Source organism: Coenobita brevimanus, chromosome 101, assembly GCF_032717465.1.
Source record: "Coenobita brevimanus isolate Jiangsu-jjx chromosome 101, ASM3271746v2, whole genome shotgun sequence".
Classification (NCBI taxonomy): Eukaryota; Metazoa; Arthropoda; class Malacostraca; order Decapoda; family Coenobitidae; genus Coenobita; species Coenobita brevimanus.
The window spans coordinates 38,214,901-38,231,946 of record NC_137054.1 but is presented as its reverse complement, the minus strand read 5'-3'; the positions used below and the strand labels follow the sequence as shown (position 1 = coordinate 38,231,946).

The window sequence follows — 17,046 nt, the reverse complement described above, 5'->3', positions numbered from 1 at the left end:
AGTGGTTGATGGGAGCCAGTAAGAGGAGGAGAGTTAATGAGATGAAAAGCCTCAGACTCCTCCCTACTGAGAAGAGGTGTATGTGGCAAGCCTCCCCACACATGAGAGTTGTACTCAACACAGGGGCAAATAAAACTGATGTAAAAGGTCAACAACTGTGCAGGGGTAAAGAAGGTACAGAGTCGGCTTGGCACACCTAATTTCTTGGATGACTAGTGCCCCTCCCCGTAAAACAAATAACTCAAAGTTTAATGGCCACCCCTTGCGGGATTATGGCGTCTGGCAATAGACAGATAGATAGACAGACTAGCATAGAGTTTTGCTGATGTCTGTGAGTGTTGTGCCTTGAGAGTAAACGTAGAAAAGAGTAAAGTACTGGTGATCGAGAGGGAGAAGGTGACTCCCAGTGTGATGTTACAGTGAATGAAAAGGGACAGGAAATGGTGAGAGAGTTCAAATACCTGAGTACAGTAAACACAGAGAGGAAAATGTGCAAAAAAAAAGTGGAAAGTAGAGTGACATAAAGAAGGAAGGGAGCTGGTGCTATGAAGGCCTTGATAAGAAACAGAGGCTTGACTGTTGCAGCTGCATGAGGCTTACATGAAGGAGTGTTAGTGCCAACTTTAACATTTGGATGCAAGACTATGGTGTGGCATGAAAGTGAAAATTCAAGAGTGAGAACAGTGGATATGGGACTGCTGAGGAATGTATGTTCAGTACAGAGAGTGGATAAGATATGAAATAATGCGATTAGTGAAAGATGGGGCGCGAGGAAGTCTGTGGACACCAGAATGGAAGAGAATGTATGGAGATGATATGGTCATGTGGAGAGAATGGATAAAAACAGAGTGGTGAAAAAGGTAAATCTAGGTGAATTTGAAGGAGAGAGGAGGCAAGGTAGGTCAAGGAGAGGGTGGAGGGATACTGTGGATGAGTGGGTGAGGATGAGAGGTATGGAAGTCGGTGAGGCTAGTGAGTTGAAAACATATCGAGCTGGCTGGATGATTGTTGTGAGACGGAATGAATGATCGGGGATTTGGCACCCCTTTTAACCCCTTAACCGCGGGGCGTCACTTTCATGACGCTTGGGAGCAAGGGATCATACCGCGGGGCATCGCTTTTGTGATTCTGTGTTATTTTGAATTCACCCGGGCTTCCAAGTGGGGGCTTGTATCATCTATCAGTACTGCCAGTGTCCAACACTAGTCAGCACTCCTAATCTCATCTGTACTCCCATCCATTGTTGACAATTTAGCCATTTCTCCCCGTTCTTGACTCCCCTCCCTATCCCCCCTCCATTACCTTATCCTCTCGCCTGCCCGGCCGTGCTACGCTAAGTAAATCTTCCCTGGAATTTTTCACTGATTTCATCCATTGAAATAAGCCCTATGTCCTATTCTTATACCAAATAATATATACAAGAAAGAAATAAGGTAAGTGAAAGTGCCATACGCCTGGAATTGGCTAATTATCACCTGACAACACCTCACGTGCACTCGTTCGCTAATTTTTGCTGTTTTTTTCCCCTTGAAATATGCCGTATAATCTATTTTCGTAATAAATATACATGTAAGGAGGGAAGGGAGAAGCCTAAGTGATATTTACATTCACCTGGAACTACCTAATTTATAATGTATTGTCTAAATTTCCTGCCAATCATATCAGTGCTAGACAAAGCTGTTTCAAGATATAACATTGGTAGCTCTGAATATATATCTCCTAAGTAGGCCTCTAATCTATTTTCGTAATAAATATACATGTAAGGAGGGAAGGGAGAAGCCTAAGTGATATTTACATTCACCTGGAACTACCAAATTTATAATGTATTGTCTAGATTTCCTGCCAATCATATCAGTGCTAGACTTAGCTGTTTCAAGAAGTACTATTGGTAACTATGAATAACCCCTAGCAGGCCTCCACGCTGGCCCTCCGGTATCAGTTCACTCTCATCTTCCGAAGCGAGAGTACGTATGTTTCTTCTTGCTGACTTCAAGGCCTTTTTTCACCCCCATGCAAATGGCCCTGTGACCTTTACCCCCTACTAAACCTCGTGTGGAAAGAGGTAAAGGGCTGACAATTGATAAAAGAGTGACTACGATCTTTCTATTGAGTAAAACAGTGCAAGTGGAATTGTAAATAATGTGTAAATAATGTGGAAACAGCAAGTGAAAGTAATGAATGTAAATATACGTGAACAATGGAAAATAGTTTTATAGTTATTTCAAGTGACAGTGCACAACACAATGTAAATAAAATAGAAATGTAAAAAACGTCAATAAAATAGAGAACGTAAATAGAAATGTAAATGAGTAGTATTATAAGAATACGAGTATATACCCTAGGAGTAATGAAAGTGAAAGTTTCACTCTAGCATGTCTGAATGCTATGAGTTATGAGAGTGAAGATGAAAGTGACATTCACTCTCAATGCCAGTATACAGGACGAGAAAGTGAATGCTACGTATTTTACTGAAAGAAATTGAATCCCTACAGTGACAATAAACTAATACTACTGAAGGAAACTTATGGATAAAGACTGTAGATATATATAAGTGTTATATAGTAATAGAAATATAAAGTGTGAGGGGTTTTATGAATAATAAATGACAGACTACCAAGAGCGAACTAGTGCCAGTGCGACGATCAGACGCGCTCGTAATTTCCATTGCTTTCACAGTGTTTTTTTTTTTTTAGTATGGATCCCAAACTACTTGAAAATTGTAGAATAGTGTTTATAGTGTTTGTATCTGGCTGTGGTAATCATATTACGGGTTGTCGGGAAGTGTAAAGTGGAGACTTCGTTACCCTACTTCAGAGGTCTCCACAAGTCCTACGGTAACCGACGAAGGCTCAACAATCATTCCAGGAGAAAGCTGAAGGTATGTGCCATAAGCATATGTAATTTTATTATTCTAGGACTAATAACTGATTTTTGGCAAATATTTTTTGAGAGTCTGTCGGAGCCCAAATAACCCCGCGGCACACGCAAGTCATTGGTAAACAAGCCCGCGGTGTAGGGGTTAATGTGACAGCGTTGTAGTGCCCAGAAGTGATAATGAGTTGTATCTAGTTTATTTTATATGACCAAAAGTTCGGTTAAGTGAGAGAGAGTGGCCGAGGCATTGCTGTTTCCATGCGGACATTGCCAGAACATAGATTAAGTTACCTAGTTGCTAAGTCACTCTTTTTTCCTACTGTAATTCACTAGTATTAAGTCTCTTTATAATATAAAACTCGAGTGAGATTGGAACATGTGCCTTTGTTCACATAATCCAGCATAATGTACGCGTGCGCAAAGTGATGTAAAGCACGATAATTTTCATTATTTTTCGATGTAAGAGTATAAAGTGAGAAGTGATGTTGAGTAATTATTGTAACTAGAGAATGTTATTTTTTGGGGGTAACCGATTATAAGGGGAAGGACATCACACTGAGTCTATCTCGAGTCTGTAATAATTAAAATGTTAAATTCCGTACGCCGTTATCCCTCCCCTTTCCCCTTGGCATCACGCAGTTTGGCGTGTCTCACTCGCTCACCGGCCGTGATAGATGGCAGCTAGTCGGTACTGTCGTCATCCTCCTCCCCCCCCTCTCCAAGGAATTCTGTAAGTAATTTGATATTAACCCTTTAACCGCGGGTGTCATCCCAGAATGACATTGTAAAAACTGGACCGAACCGCAGGTGTCATTCTCGAATGTTTGTGAATATTTTGAATACCCCGCGTTTTTTCCGTGTGCCAATTGTTTCAAGGGAGAGTAGCTATTAAGTTCTTTCACTCCAGCTGACCCCCACCTCCCTCCTCCCACCCCCCGGGACCCCCACCCCACCCCTGACCAAACACGCATCAGTATCTGTCCAGCTGTGTGAGTGACAACACCGCTGATGTGGCAGTGAAGTGCGGGCAATTACAGTGCCTTTTACCTGCCTCAGTGAACACAGAGTGGGTGTTTATCGTATGTGCAGTGTTCATATATGTTTATAGTATTATTATCAGAATGAGGTTGGCATTTGGTTATGGTGTGTGAGCGAAAAATAGTGATTACAACACCGCTGATGTGGCAGTGAAGTGCGGGCAATTACAGTGCCTTTTACCTGCCTCAGTGAACACAGAGTGGGTGTTTACCATATGTGCAGTGTTCATATATGTTTATAGTATTATTATCAGAATGAGGTTGGCATTTGGTAATGGTGTGTGAGCGAAAAATAGTGATTACAACACCGCTGATGTGGCAGTGAAATGCGGGCAATTACAGTGCCTTTTACCTGCCTCAGTGAACACAGAGTGGGTGTTTATCGTATGTGCAGTGTTCATATATGTTTATAGTATTATCATCAGAATGAGGTTGGCATTTGGTAATGGTGTGTGAGCGAAAAATAGTGATTTTAGATCGCTCACTTCTAATGGCACTGCCCATCCAGTGATAGTCAACAAAATCATGAAACCTACACCATTGCAAAGCCGAAGGTTAGTACTTTCTAATGGTACCTTATTTTTCGCTTTAGATTTATTCTGTGCAGAGTTATAAAGGTTTAAAGTTTGTTTACATTTTGGCTGGAACCCCCGCGGGAGAGGCCAGTCGGGGCAAAACAATGCCCGCGGTTAAAGGGTTAATGATATGTCTGATATGTTGAAGCGCGAATAGTGATATCCCACGAGTGATAATAGTGACGAAATTAAGAAATGGACTCGGGTAGAGTCAAGTGTTGTCATTCCTTAGGGAGTGTAACGGTGACGCCATTAGCCTTTGGAGATGCGAGTCCTGTGTTCCCGCTCACCTCCCCTACATTTTTGAGCTGGATAGTGAGGTATTTCCCATATTTTTGTGTACCGTAAAACACCATAACTTCGGACATTTTTTATGTTTTAATGAATAACTCCTTGTAGAATGGTGCAATTTTATTCCTGTTGGTGTCATGTGGTAGCCAGGGAGAGTACCTACTAAATCCATATATTTAAAAAAAATTAGCCAAGCTAAACTTGTGCTTTTTTTTTTTTCATTTTCAAGTGTCCGAAGTTAGGAACAATTTTCCAAACTTCGGACAGCTCTTCCAAACTTCGGACAGCTCTTCCAAACTTCGGACAGCTCTTCCAAACTTCGGACATCCATGTATTTTCCCTTTAAACATGAGAATGGTTAATGGGATCTATCTCTGGACACACTGGCCAAACTTCGGACACTTGAGAAGTTTTTAAAAAATATAAAAAAAAATATTGGGCACTCGTGACCAGAGTTATACATATACATAGAGAAGTATCCCAAAATATCTTCTTTTTGGAGCTCGTAATTTCATATCACATTAAATTGCATCATATCACATTGTAGTGAGGTATTCTGGCCGTAAATAGAACTAAGAACTATTCACGAACTTTTTGAGATGAAAAAATAAAATAAAAATGCACTGCATATACCCAAAACTGTAAGAGGAACTGTCCTCATTTTCCTAAACAAAACTTCACTTAATTATCAAGTATCTACCTCAATGACTCAACAAATGCATACCGAAATAACATAATATGATGTTGAACATTTCTTACAGGTTCTAAAGACACACACACACACACACACACACACACACACACACACACAAATCAACAGACACACGCACACACTGGCACATGTTATGAAGGCACCATGGAACATATTAACTGTAGTACATCAGTACAAAAAACTATTCCTTAACTACCAGTATAAAATACTGTAACTAAATATATAGTATCACTTTTTTCTTTAAAATAAACCTCATTACTGGTTAAGGCACCTTATTGGCAATAACTTTGGTACTGGTAGGACTGACTATGGTATCTTACAGATCTATATCAAAATTATTATCATTACTTAGGCCAAAGGTTCACATCTACATCAAAAATCATCCTTTGCTTTCGGTCAAGTGTTGGTTCTGGTAACACCTTCAGTATATCCTCTTTGTCTATGTCACTGCTGTCATCAACCATTGGGTATACAAATGTGTGAGGTGTACCCTGAACGTGTTTGAGAAACCTGACATGTATTTCTGGTTTTACCTTAACAATGATAGCAATATAATGCCTATATCTGTCTTTGGTATCAAAGGGAACCCTCACAACTACCCAATCTGAGGGAACAACTTTATCCCCAATAATCTGGGTAGAGGTGACTGTCAGGGGAGATGCTTGTGCTTCATGGTTGGGTGCAGATGTGGAAGTGGAAGGCTGTGCTGCTATCTCTGCTGTATCCTCTTGTGGCTGCAGTGGCTGGGGTTGTGGATCATCAACTTCACACTCTTCATGCTGGCTCTCTGTTTCATTTTGTAGTGCCCTTGTAGTAATACTCATGCCCGGTGACACATTCAACCTTTTCTTTCGCCTTGGTTTCGCTATAGCTGGACTTGAGCTTGACTGACTGGTTCCATGCCTCATGTCCTTCAACAATTCCAACACTGAGCTGTCTAAGGCAGTACTGGTAGATGGTCCTGGTGTACCAGTATCAGCTGTATCTTGGATTGAATCTTCTGGAAGTCTTGAGATGGATTTCTGTGGATCAAGAGGATAAATGCCATCCATCCATCCATCCATTGCCAGACGCCACATATCCCAAATGGGGTGGCCAAGGGCTTAGAGTTAATTGTTTTACAGGGAGGGGCACTAATCCTCCACCAACCCCACTTGACGTAGGGATGCCAACAGCATCTGGTGTTCCCAGGCGGTCACCCATCCAAGTACTAACCAGACCCAACGTTGCTTGCCGCACTTCCTAAACCCACTACGTAGGTTGTCAGCAATGGTCCCTTTAACTTTATCCACCAGTTCGGTCAGTAGTGCTGGGATGCAGTCTTTAGGTAATGAAGCACTCAGCCTACCAACAGTAGTTTTCTTGAAGTTCTCGAGAATCTTACGCCAGTGCACTTTTAGAGGCCGGAACACAGCAACATCGAGAGGTTGTGTCAAGTGCGTGGAGTTAGGTGGTAAGAGAAGAAAGGAGATATTATGTTTCTCACATGACTCAATAACACTGGGTGATACATGGCTTGCCAAGTTGTCTCCTATAATGACAACTCTACCTGTCCTGCGTTTAACATAGGGGAGGATAATTTTGTGGAACCAGTCATCGAATGAACACGTGTCGAACCATCCACTGGGGGACCTATTGTATAGTGTTCCAGGAGGGCCCCCTTCAGTCCAGGTATCGTAAAGATGGATAGCTTTATACACCACATATTGAGGGAGTAACACACCAGATGCAGTTCCAGAGAACATAATAGATATTGAGGATTTTGTTGAGTTCATGATTCTCTCTGGATATTTAGTGCCCCACCTCACTATGACTTTCTTTTTACCTGGATCATCAGTAAGATTGGTCTCATCAAAATTTATTATGTTCTCTGGAGGCACACCTTCTAGTGATTTTTTCAGGTTACTGTAGAACTCGGCTAGCATGGCTCTTGTCACTCTGGCTCTGTCAGTCTTTATATTCTGGGACAATCGTCTACTAAGGGTTTGTTTGTGGCGCTTGAAGAAGGAATGGGCCCATTTAACACCAGGTACATTGTTACTGAATCGTGACACAACAACCCCTCGTTTGTCTAAATATGCTTCCACTAACATCCTCAAGTCCAAATTGTCGAGTGGGAATCCCCATTCTGCCAATGTGAGGATTCTCTGACACACCAGTAACTCTTCATCATGGCTCAATGAAGTATTACGTCCCACTTGTTTGCAATGTTTTTGTATCAGGTAATCATGTAATGTGCTCTTTTTTAATTTATATTTTTCAGCTGCTTTGCGCACACTCATGTTCTTGTTATTTATGTCATCTTTAGCCTTTTCCACGGCACTTTTGGACACTTTACTTGTGTAGGCTCTTTTCCTTTTTATAGGAGATTTCGCTATTTTAGGCATGTTTTTCTGTTTATATAATTAGCATCACTTTACCATTAATATTATTGTCTGTCCGAAGTTTGGACTTTATTTGGCTCAAATAATTTGTCTGTCCGAAGTTAGGAATTTTTTCTGCAAAATAAAGAAGTATTCATTAAAGCAGGCATAGCAAGATTATCCATGCATATATTTTGAAATAGTTTACTTCCCAGTACTTACAGCACTTTTCTACATATAATCGTACTGTTCACTTTTTTACAATTGAAACTGTTTGTTCTGTGTGAACAAAGTTTTGCAGGGTAAGAAAATTCAGTTATTTTTTCCAATGGATTCATGAATTTTTTTCACCCACACATATTCAAGCTAGTTTAATAGGATTAATACATAATAACCTAAGAGGATTACCCCATCTACCCACATCATTATTTTTTGCAAATATCGCACTTTCTTCCAATAAACTTGAATTATTACATTTTTTTGCGAAATGTCCGAAGTTTGGACGCCGTCCGAAGTTATGGCGTTTTACGGTACTGCACTTTATGTTATTATTTAGTAACTGGAATACGAAATGCTACAGAGTTCTGTCTGAGCCTCAGATAAATGTGTGATTTTTGTAGGCCAAGTATTAGGTGCCCGGAGACTGTGAATTATTTATTATTGTGTTGAAATGACTTTGCAATTCAGTACTTATTAGGGCTATGTTATGATGTTCACGTAGATACTTTGTGAGGCACAATGATATTGATGCAGTGATGATTTTCATGGTTAGAGTTACAGTTATTCATGCTTACTGTATTTGTTATAGTACTTTTTCTTCCATGTTATCCCTACAATAAGTATTATTTTGAGCAGACCTATGTGTCTGTAGTGCCATGTGTTATACTATTATTACTTGAGATGCCGAGTGTTTTAACTCATGTTTCTTTATTATAAGACTTTCCTGATCATGTGAAGGGATTACTTGCATTGGGGAGAATAGTTATTCATTTTACATATTAACTTCTAGCGGGTCCCACTGTGGAGGTCGAAGTACCTGAGTGAGTCCAAGTCCAAGTGTGGAGGTCTAAGTACCAGTGAGAGTCCAAGTCCAGGCGTGGAGGTCGAAGTCCCAGTGAATCAAGGTCCCAGTGTGGAAGTTAAGGCCAGGAGTGACAGAGGACTGGACCAGTGAAATTTGTGCACAGAGGGACGATTATGAAGAAACACATTGGACCGGGCCAGAGGAGTTAAGTTTTGTGCATTTGATATTAGGACCATATAGAGATATATTTTTGAACAATGTGCCAACTGATTCATGTTTAATCTGTAAAGCAAGTAGCTGGGGAAGATTTCTACTTTTTGGTCTTGTTAATACACATTCCCTCCCACTCGAACTTTATTGTTTGTATAACCCTTGAGAACTGGTGGTATAGAGCTTACCTAGTAGTTTATTAATTTTGCAACTTAGAAGCATTCTGGGAGACTGCGAAGGTTGGGCTTGGGTTGGCCTAGTTGGAGACTGGCCCCGTCATTTTGGCATGCTACCATTCTTAACTTGGCCACTTGAAATATAATAAACGCAACTGAAGAGGCCGCTAATGGGAGAGAGTCTCCATCAATCTGAGTTCCTGACCGTTCCAGCACACAGTGGTCATCAATAGTGACTTGTTTTCTGCCCCTTTTGACCTTGTAAAAGTCTGGATCGCAGAGGTAACGGTACAGCGTTCAGATTGACTTTATAGGATACAGTTATGTGATGCTACAGAAAGTGGTGGAAGTTTTGGGGGTACCAGATAGAGCAATGGAGGTCCTGATGATGATGATGATAATGATTTATATTCCTCAGGTCATTAACTTATTCTAGGGCTTGATGATACAGGTAAGGATGGTGAATATCAGTACTGTAAGGACACAATAAAAGCAAGTATAGAAGTTGTGGCACTGGTTATAATGTTTTGATGTAATTTACTTCCTCCCCTCCATTAGAGGAAAGTCCTTACGTGAAGATTTAGGAATTTACAGTACACTGCAACCACCCAAAAAGTTAGTATTAATGTCTATGAACATGATTTAAGGAGATAAGAGTTTTCATTTGCATATTATCTTCCTTTCTTTCAAAAAATTTGCATATCAAACAGTAGAAATTTTTTCACTGATGTATGTATCTAAGTGCTCGTTTAATATTATTTTGATGGTGCCACTGCATCTGTATGGACCATCATTTCCATGTGATGGTCAATACAATTCACCTCTTTCTGTTCTTTTTTTTCCTCAGCATTTCAAGTATTGCATTTACGTCAACTGTAGTTCTAAAGAAAGGTAAATACCACAATGTTCACTGATAAGTGTTGTTTTATATTTCTAGCATTTTTCATATTTTATACAAATATTTTTCCATTAGTTGTAAAATCTAAGGCAACTCCACCCTACATATTTTGTTTTCATTCATTCATTCATTGCCAGACGCCATGTATCCCAAACGGGGTGGCCAAGGGCTTAGAGTTAATTGTTTTACAGGGAGGGGCACTAATCCTCCACCAACCCCACTTGACACGTAGGGTTTGTTTCCATCTAGCAATTTCCTTTCAACTTTCTTTTAATTTTCCATTCTCATCTATCCTACGTTCTATGAACATCCATCCAATAACTTGTTCCCACCTGAAACATAAGATAGGCATCAGCAGCAGCTGGACGAAGGGTCTTGGGTGGGGTGGCACTCAGCACCTTCAGCTCCTCCAGATTCACCCCCCCACTCTCAGCTCCACTCTCCTCTTCCACCATCCTGCAAAATGAGATCAACAACTCATATATAATTTTCTCTTACTACCAGCATTACTTTTTATTCATTACAGAAACTACTGCCACCATGCACCACCACTGATTATCTTATATTTTTTATCGCTGACCAAAAACTTCTGGATACTCTGCCATCACTTCTTGGGGCGACTGTACAAATGATGACTTTTTCAAGCTGCATATGCTCCCTCAGTATCCAGATCAAATCCCCCAAACCTGGAATTGCTTCTTGGGATTTCATGTCACATTTTCTTTGGTATGCCTGCAAGGGGTTGGGTTTCCCCTTCCACATTAAGGTCCATACAGTTCTTCATGAAACTACTTACAATGTCTTTTCAACTGTAGGTACATACCATTCAAGCCTACCCAAACAGATAGCTCCAATAACAGAATCACTCATCAAGCACCCTTGTAATTCCACACACATTGTTCTGTCCCTCAGTGCCATATTATACACTCAATCCTTGTAAATCACGGCAATTTGGGTCTGGACCACTGCCGTGATTTACGAATTCCGTGATTTATGAATAATAACTCTTATGTGAAAAATTAATTTCGGTCTGGACTTTGGCCAACCTGCCCCCACAGCACCCTACCTATGCCCATCTATGCACCATCAAACACAAACATACAAATTTAGGAATATTCAGTGCATGTATTAAATAGAAATAAGCAATGTTAAAGGATCTCACCTTAATCCTATGACGAAATTGCGTTGGTGAATGGAGTGGGGTGGTGTTGGGAAGAACTAAGAACCTCTCAGCACATGTTCTTCCCAAACTCTTTCATCAGCTTTGAAAACTTCTCTCCCTTCTCAACACGACGAATGAGCTCCAAACGTTGACTGTACGACAACGGTGGCAGCTTCTTGATGCCATACTGCTTAGAGCGCTTCATCGGAGGGTCGGGAGGGGCCATGGTAGGTAGAGGGCAGGGGGAAGTTGCACAAAAAAGGCACTTAGCTCTCGTACTCCACAGCAACGGTCTGTAGTGTGCGGACTGGCAGGACAAGAACAACAACAACATGGCGGCATTTGTATGCACACTTGCCACCAGGGACGCGTGGTGATTGGTTGTTGGGTCGCGATTTTCAGTTGGAATGCCGTGGTTTACGGTTCTCCTCGGAAAAGGCCCACTTGGATGCCTAGGTCTGCAATTTTCGTGACTTAACCCCTTACCGGCGGGGCATCACTTTCGTGATGCTTGGGAGCAAGGGATCATACCGCGGGGCGTCACTTTTGTGATTCTGTGTTATTTTGAATTCACCCGGGCTTTCAAGTGGTGGCTTGTATCATCTATCAGTACTGCCAATGTCCAACACTAGTCAGCACTCCTAATCTCATCTGTACTCCCATCCATTGTTGACAATTTAGCCATTTCTCCCCATTCTTGACTCCCTTCCCTACCTCCCCTCCATTACCCTCTCCTCTCGCCTGCCCGGCCGTGCTACGCTAAGTAAATCTTCCCTGGAATTTTCCACTCATTTCATCCATTGAAATAAGCCCTATGCCCTATTCTTATACCAAATAATATATACAAAAAAGTAATAAGGTAAGTGATAGTGCCATACACCTGGAATTGGCTAATTATCACCTGACAACACCTCACGTGCACTCTTTCGCTAATTTTCACTGTTTATTTCCCCTTAAAATATGCTGTATAATCTATTCTCGTAATAAAAATATATATAAGGAGGGAAGGGAGAAGCCAAAGTGATATTTACATTCACCTGGAACTACCTAATTTATTATGTATTGTCTAGATTTCCTGCCAGTCATTTCATTGCGTATATATTAGCAGCTGTCACCAGGCTGAGATTGGCAGCACTGCACTTCCCCTAGGCAGGCCAGCACACACTGTATTCAGTTTACTGTCATCTTTCAAGGTGAAAGCACGTCGGACTCGTGCCTGTCAAATTCCGCCCCTTTTTACCCCCATGCAAAGGGCCCTGTGACCTCTACCCCCTACTAAACCTCGCGTGGAAAGAGGTAAAGGGATAAGTGAGTGTTGTGGAACGTGAACTGGCTAATCTGTCAATGAAAATGATAGAGAGTGTCTACGATCTTTCTGGTAAGTAAAACAGTGCAAGTGGAAATGTAAATAATGTGTAAATAATGTGTAAACAGCATGTGAAAGCAATGAATGTAAATATAAGTGAACAGTGGAAAATACTTTTATAAGTTACTGCAAGTGACAGTGCCTAACACAGTGTAAATAAAATAGAAATGTAAATAATGTAATTAAATAGAGAATGTAATTAGAAATGTAAATGAGTAATTATATAAGAATACTAGTATATATACTAGGAGTAATGAAAGTGAAAGTTTCACTCTAGCATGTATGAATACTGTGAGTTATGAAAGTGAAGGTGAAAGTGACAGATTCACTCTCAACGCTAGTATACAGGACGAGAAAGTGAATGCTACGTATTTTACTGAAAGAGAAATTGAATGCCTACAGTGACAATAAACTACTATTACTGAAGGAAACTTAAGGATAAAGACTGTAGATATATATAAGTGTTATATAGTAATAGAAATATAAACTGTGAGTGTTTTTATGAATAATACATGACAAAGCACCAGCGGCGAACGATCGGAAGTGGCAAGGTCATACGAGCTTGTAATTTCCATTGCTTTCACAGTATTTTTTTTTTGGGAGTATGGATTCCAAACTACAGTACAATCCCAGTTAACCGGGTGGCTTGGGGAATTTACCTTCCCAGTTACAGATTTTTCCCGTATTTCTGATTTTCAAGTCAAATCTATACAAAGGCTATCACAGCAGTAAATACAGTTCAGGTACTCACCAGTCACATTAGGGGTTACACTAAGAGATTCCGCCTGAAAAACTGCCTTGTAAACACACACCATGGTCATAACGCACGTGTGCAATGTCTAGCAACTTGCAGTACTGCAAATTACACCAGTCCATTGTTTACCGAATTACTGTATTCATTATATGTACTGTACTCATAAAAATTGAAAAATAAAATAAAGAAATAAAAGCTTGAACATTTATTAGTGAACTGATGATGTGTTAAGACTGCACTGTAGAATTATCACAACACTTGTGCCCTCACGTGAGTTTGTTTACGTTTCCGACTTCTTCTTCTTCCCTACCTGACCTCCATCACTCCACCCTCACCCGCCACTCAGCTGGTTTGCAGAAAATAAAATAAATGATGTACGTATGAAATGGAGGCATATTATTTATTTTTCTTCCAACAAAGTAAACTTTCATTCCTATTAACATTTATATTCAGCCATTAGTGTTTTATAATGTTCGCCTTTTTCAAGTCTGTTGCATATGTCCAGCTTCTGTTTCAAGGTAAGCACGATACGCTTACGTTTAGTTTGCACTTCAGGCATTTTGGAGTGTACAAATTACCGTCTATCAGAGGAACACAACAGCAAAAGACCTTGTTTACTGTCTGGTGGCAAAACGCAGACTGGTGATTTTTGGAGGGTGTGGAGGATGACTGAATTCAAGTAGGGGAAAGAGGGGGAGAGGAGGGGTGGTTAAGAGGATTTGCTAGGGATTTACATCAGCCGGAAATGCCTTCACCTCGCTTTGTCTGACTTCCCCCAGCCTCACGTGACACAATCAAACGGCGGTTTGGCGGTCCATTCAAATTGGCGCACAGTTATAACTTACTGACATTTTTACCAGCCCTTGAATTTTCCCGTTGTTCTGAGTATTCCGTTTGTCTGGATACCGGATAGCTGGGATTGTACTGTATTTGAGAATCATAGAATAGTGTTTCTAGTGATAATATCTGGCTGTGGTAATCATATTACGGGTTGTCGGGAAGTGTAAAGTGGAGAAATCGTTACCCAACTTCAAAGGTCTCCACGAGTCCTACGGTACTCGATGAAGGCTCAACAAACATCCCAGGAGAAAGCTGAAGGTATGTGCCATATGCATATGTAATTTTAATAATCTAGGACTAATAACTGATTTTTGGCAAATATTTTTAAACAGTCTGTTGGAGCGCGAATATGCCCACGGGACACGCAAGTCAAAGCAAAACAAGCCCGCGGTTTTAGGGTTTAACAGTGATTTAAGGTTGGGGGCAGTCTGATGGCCAATTAGCCGTGATTTACAAATCCGTGATTTATGAACATGCAATTTACAAGGATTGAGTGTACATTCATCTCATCATTTTCAATTCACTGTGCCATATTTAAATCCTTGGAATATCCATTTTTTTCAAATCACCAACATTACACTACCACAAAGCTATTACATTTCCAACATGCATACATACATATATATCATTTTCGTTTTCGTTTTTAAAGGCTCCAACATGCTTGCATGTGTCGGCCTTGGTCACCTAATGGCGGCTCTCCACGCTGCACAATCCATTGCAGCCTCCCTGTTCAGTCCCTTAACCCTAAGGTCACACTTAATGACCTCATCCCATGTCTTTCTCGGTCTACCCCTCATAACCCCACCCCCAATATTAACACTTCTCACCTTCCTCACCCAATTATCATCCCCTATCCTCGCCACATGTCTAAACCATCTCAATCTACCCCTCCTCATCACAACACCAATACACTCCAGTCCCATCCTACCTCTCAACTCTTTCATCATAAACCCAGCCCCTCCAGGCCTTGGACGCAGGGATGCACTGCACATCCACCTAATCATTGTCATTTCTGTACGTCTGAGCTGGCGAATATCTTCCTCCTTCATTGTTCAGGTCTCACTACCATACAGCATTACACTCCTAACATATGCTGCATACAAGGACCCCTCAGCACTTAGGGAGAGTGCTCTCAATGTCACATACAAACATACTGTACATACAGTACAGCTACTGCAAACTGAATTATGACCTCCCCCCATAAGGTATTAAAAAACCCAGAAATCATAGTATATCACAATGTTTGTTCATGAAATGCCATTCATTAATATGAAATCATGTTTCCCTTGTTTTTCAGGACCAGTTGGATGCATTTTGGCATGGAATCACTTAGATCTCTAGAGTAAACTAAGGACATTTCTTTGCACCAAACATCTGTCAGTTCAATCTTGAGGTTGTCCAGATTGGGTGTCTTCTTCTCTGCCATGATTTTCTTCATCTCTGCCCAGCAGTTTTCTGTCGGATTTAGATCTGAACTGTTGTCAGGCCAGTCGAGGACCTCAATCCGATTATCCTGAAGCCATTTTGTCACCTTTCTTGACTTGTGACATGAAGCTGAATCATGCATGAAAAAGTCACACCCATGAATAGCACAAAAGTTTAACAAATGATCTTTCAGAACTTGAATGTACTGGCCACCATTCATCATCAAGTTCTTAGGAAAGAGGCCTCCCCTTCCCATTTCACCTGAGAAACACCCCCATACCATTACTGATTGTGGGTGCTTAACAGTCGGCACCGTGTAAACAGGGTCATATCGACTACTGGAGGCAGGGCGACAAACCTTGGCAGAACGCACCTGGAACACTTGAAATGTGCTTTCATCGGAAAACATAACTTTTCTCCACTCATCCGATGCCCAGTGTGCATACTTCTTGGCACACTGATTGCGCTGCTTCTTCATGTGGTCAGTGAGAAACAGTTTTGTGGCTGCAGTGCGGCTTGGCAAACCCAGCTCCTTGTGCAAGCAGTGTTGGATAGTTCAAATTGAGAGGTCTTGTAACATCTGGGGATGCATTCAATTTAATTCTACTGTTGTCAGTCAAGAATTCTTGATTACTTCTCTCTTCAGAAGCGTATCTGTACCTCTGGAAGCCGTCCTCTTCTTTCCACTGCCATACTTGTGCTATGATACGACAACAGGTGGCAGGCACGTGCTGCAGCAAGAATCTTCATGACAGTCGACTTTGCGCGTCCAGTAGTGTACGTTCACAAATCATAATTATAGCGACATTATCCTGCCTCCATGCAATGATATGGACCCTCTCATCCCTTAAGCAGTACTTTCCAGGCATGAAACTCAACTCTAGGAAAATAACAGGGCAAACAGTAATGCATATGAAAAAAGAAGGAGGTGCAAGCTCGAAGTGACGGGAACATATACTCCCACTCTCGCTTCTGGGCAAGCACTGACGTGATAAGTGTTTCACCACCTCCCACCAACACCACAGGAATTGCCAGTTACTTCTTGCCCAAAAAATTCACTTGGTAGAGGTGGAAACACAAAGCATAGACAGACAACTCTCCTATAGCAATTCTGTGTGTAGGTCCTAAGTCAATTTGCAGCAGGTGTACACCAGAAGGCCTGGTAAGTGATGAACAGGGGGATTTTAGGACTGGCAGGAGTATATGAATCAAAATTTGCAAAGTGAGAGAATAGTAGAAAAGTTCTGTGAAGAGGATTATAAGGTATTATAACACAAATATCCATGTAACATTTGCCGGTCAGTCTTCTAACATCAGAAACTTGAAAAATGGCATCCCC

At 41.1% G+C, this 17,046-nt stretch overlaps 1 protein-coding gene across 1 annotated transcript in view; it reads right to left on the bottom strand.

The window, feature by feature from the left end:
- The window catches only part of LOC145415010 (protein MON2 homolog), a 1,148,323-nt gene that overhangs the window by 922,270 nt on the left and 209,007 nt on the right, over positions 1–17,046 (bottom strand). The window contains exon 5 of the mRNA XM_080284427.1: positions 10,493–10,616. Coding sequence (XP_080140553.1) covers positions 10,493–10,616 — 124 coding nt within the window. The remainder of the gene's footprint in view (positions 1–10,492; positions 10,617–17,046) is intronic.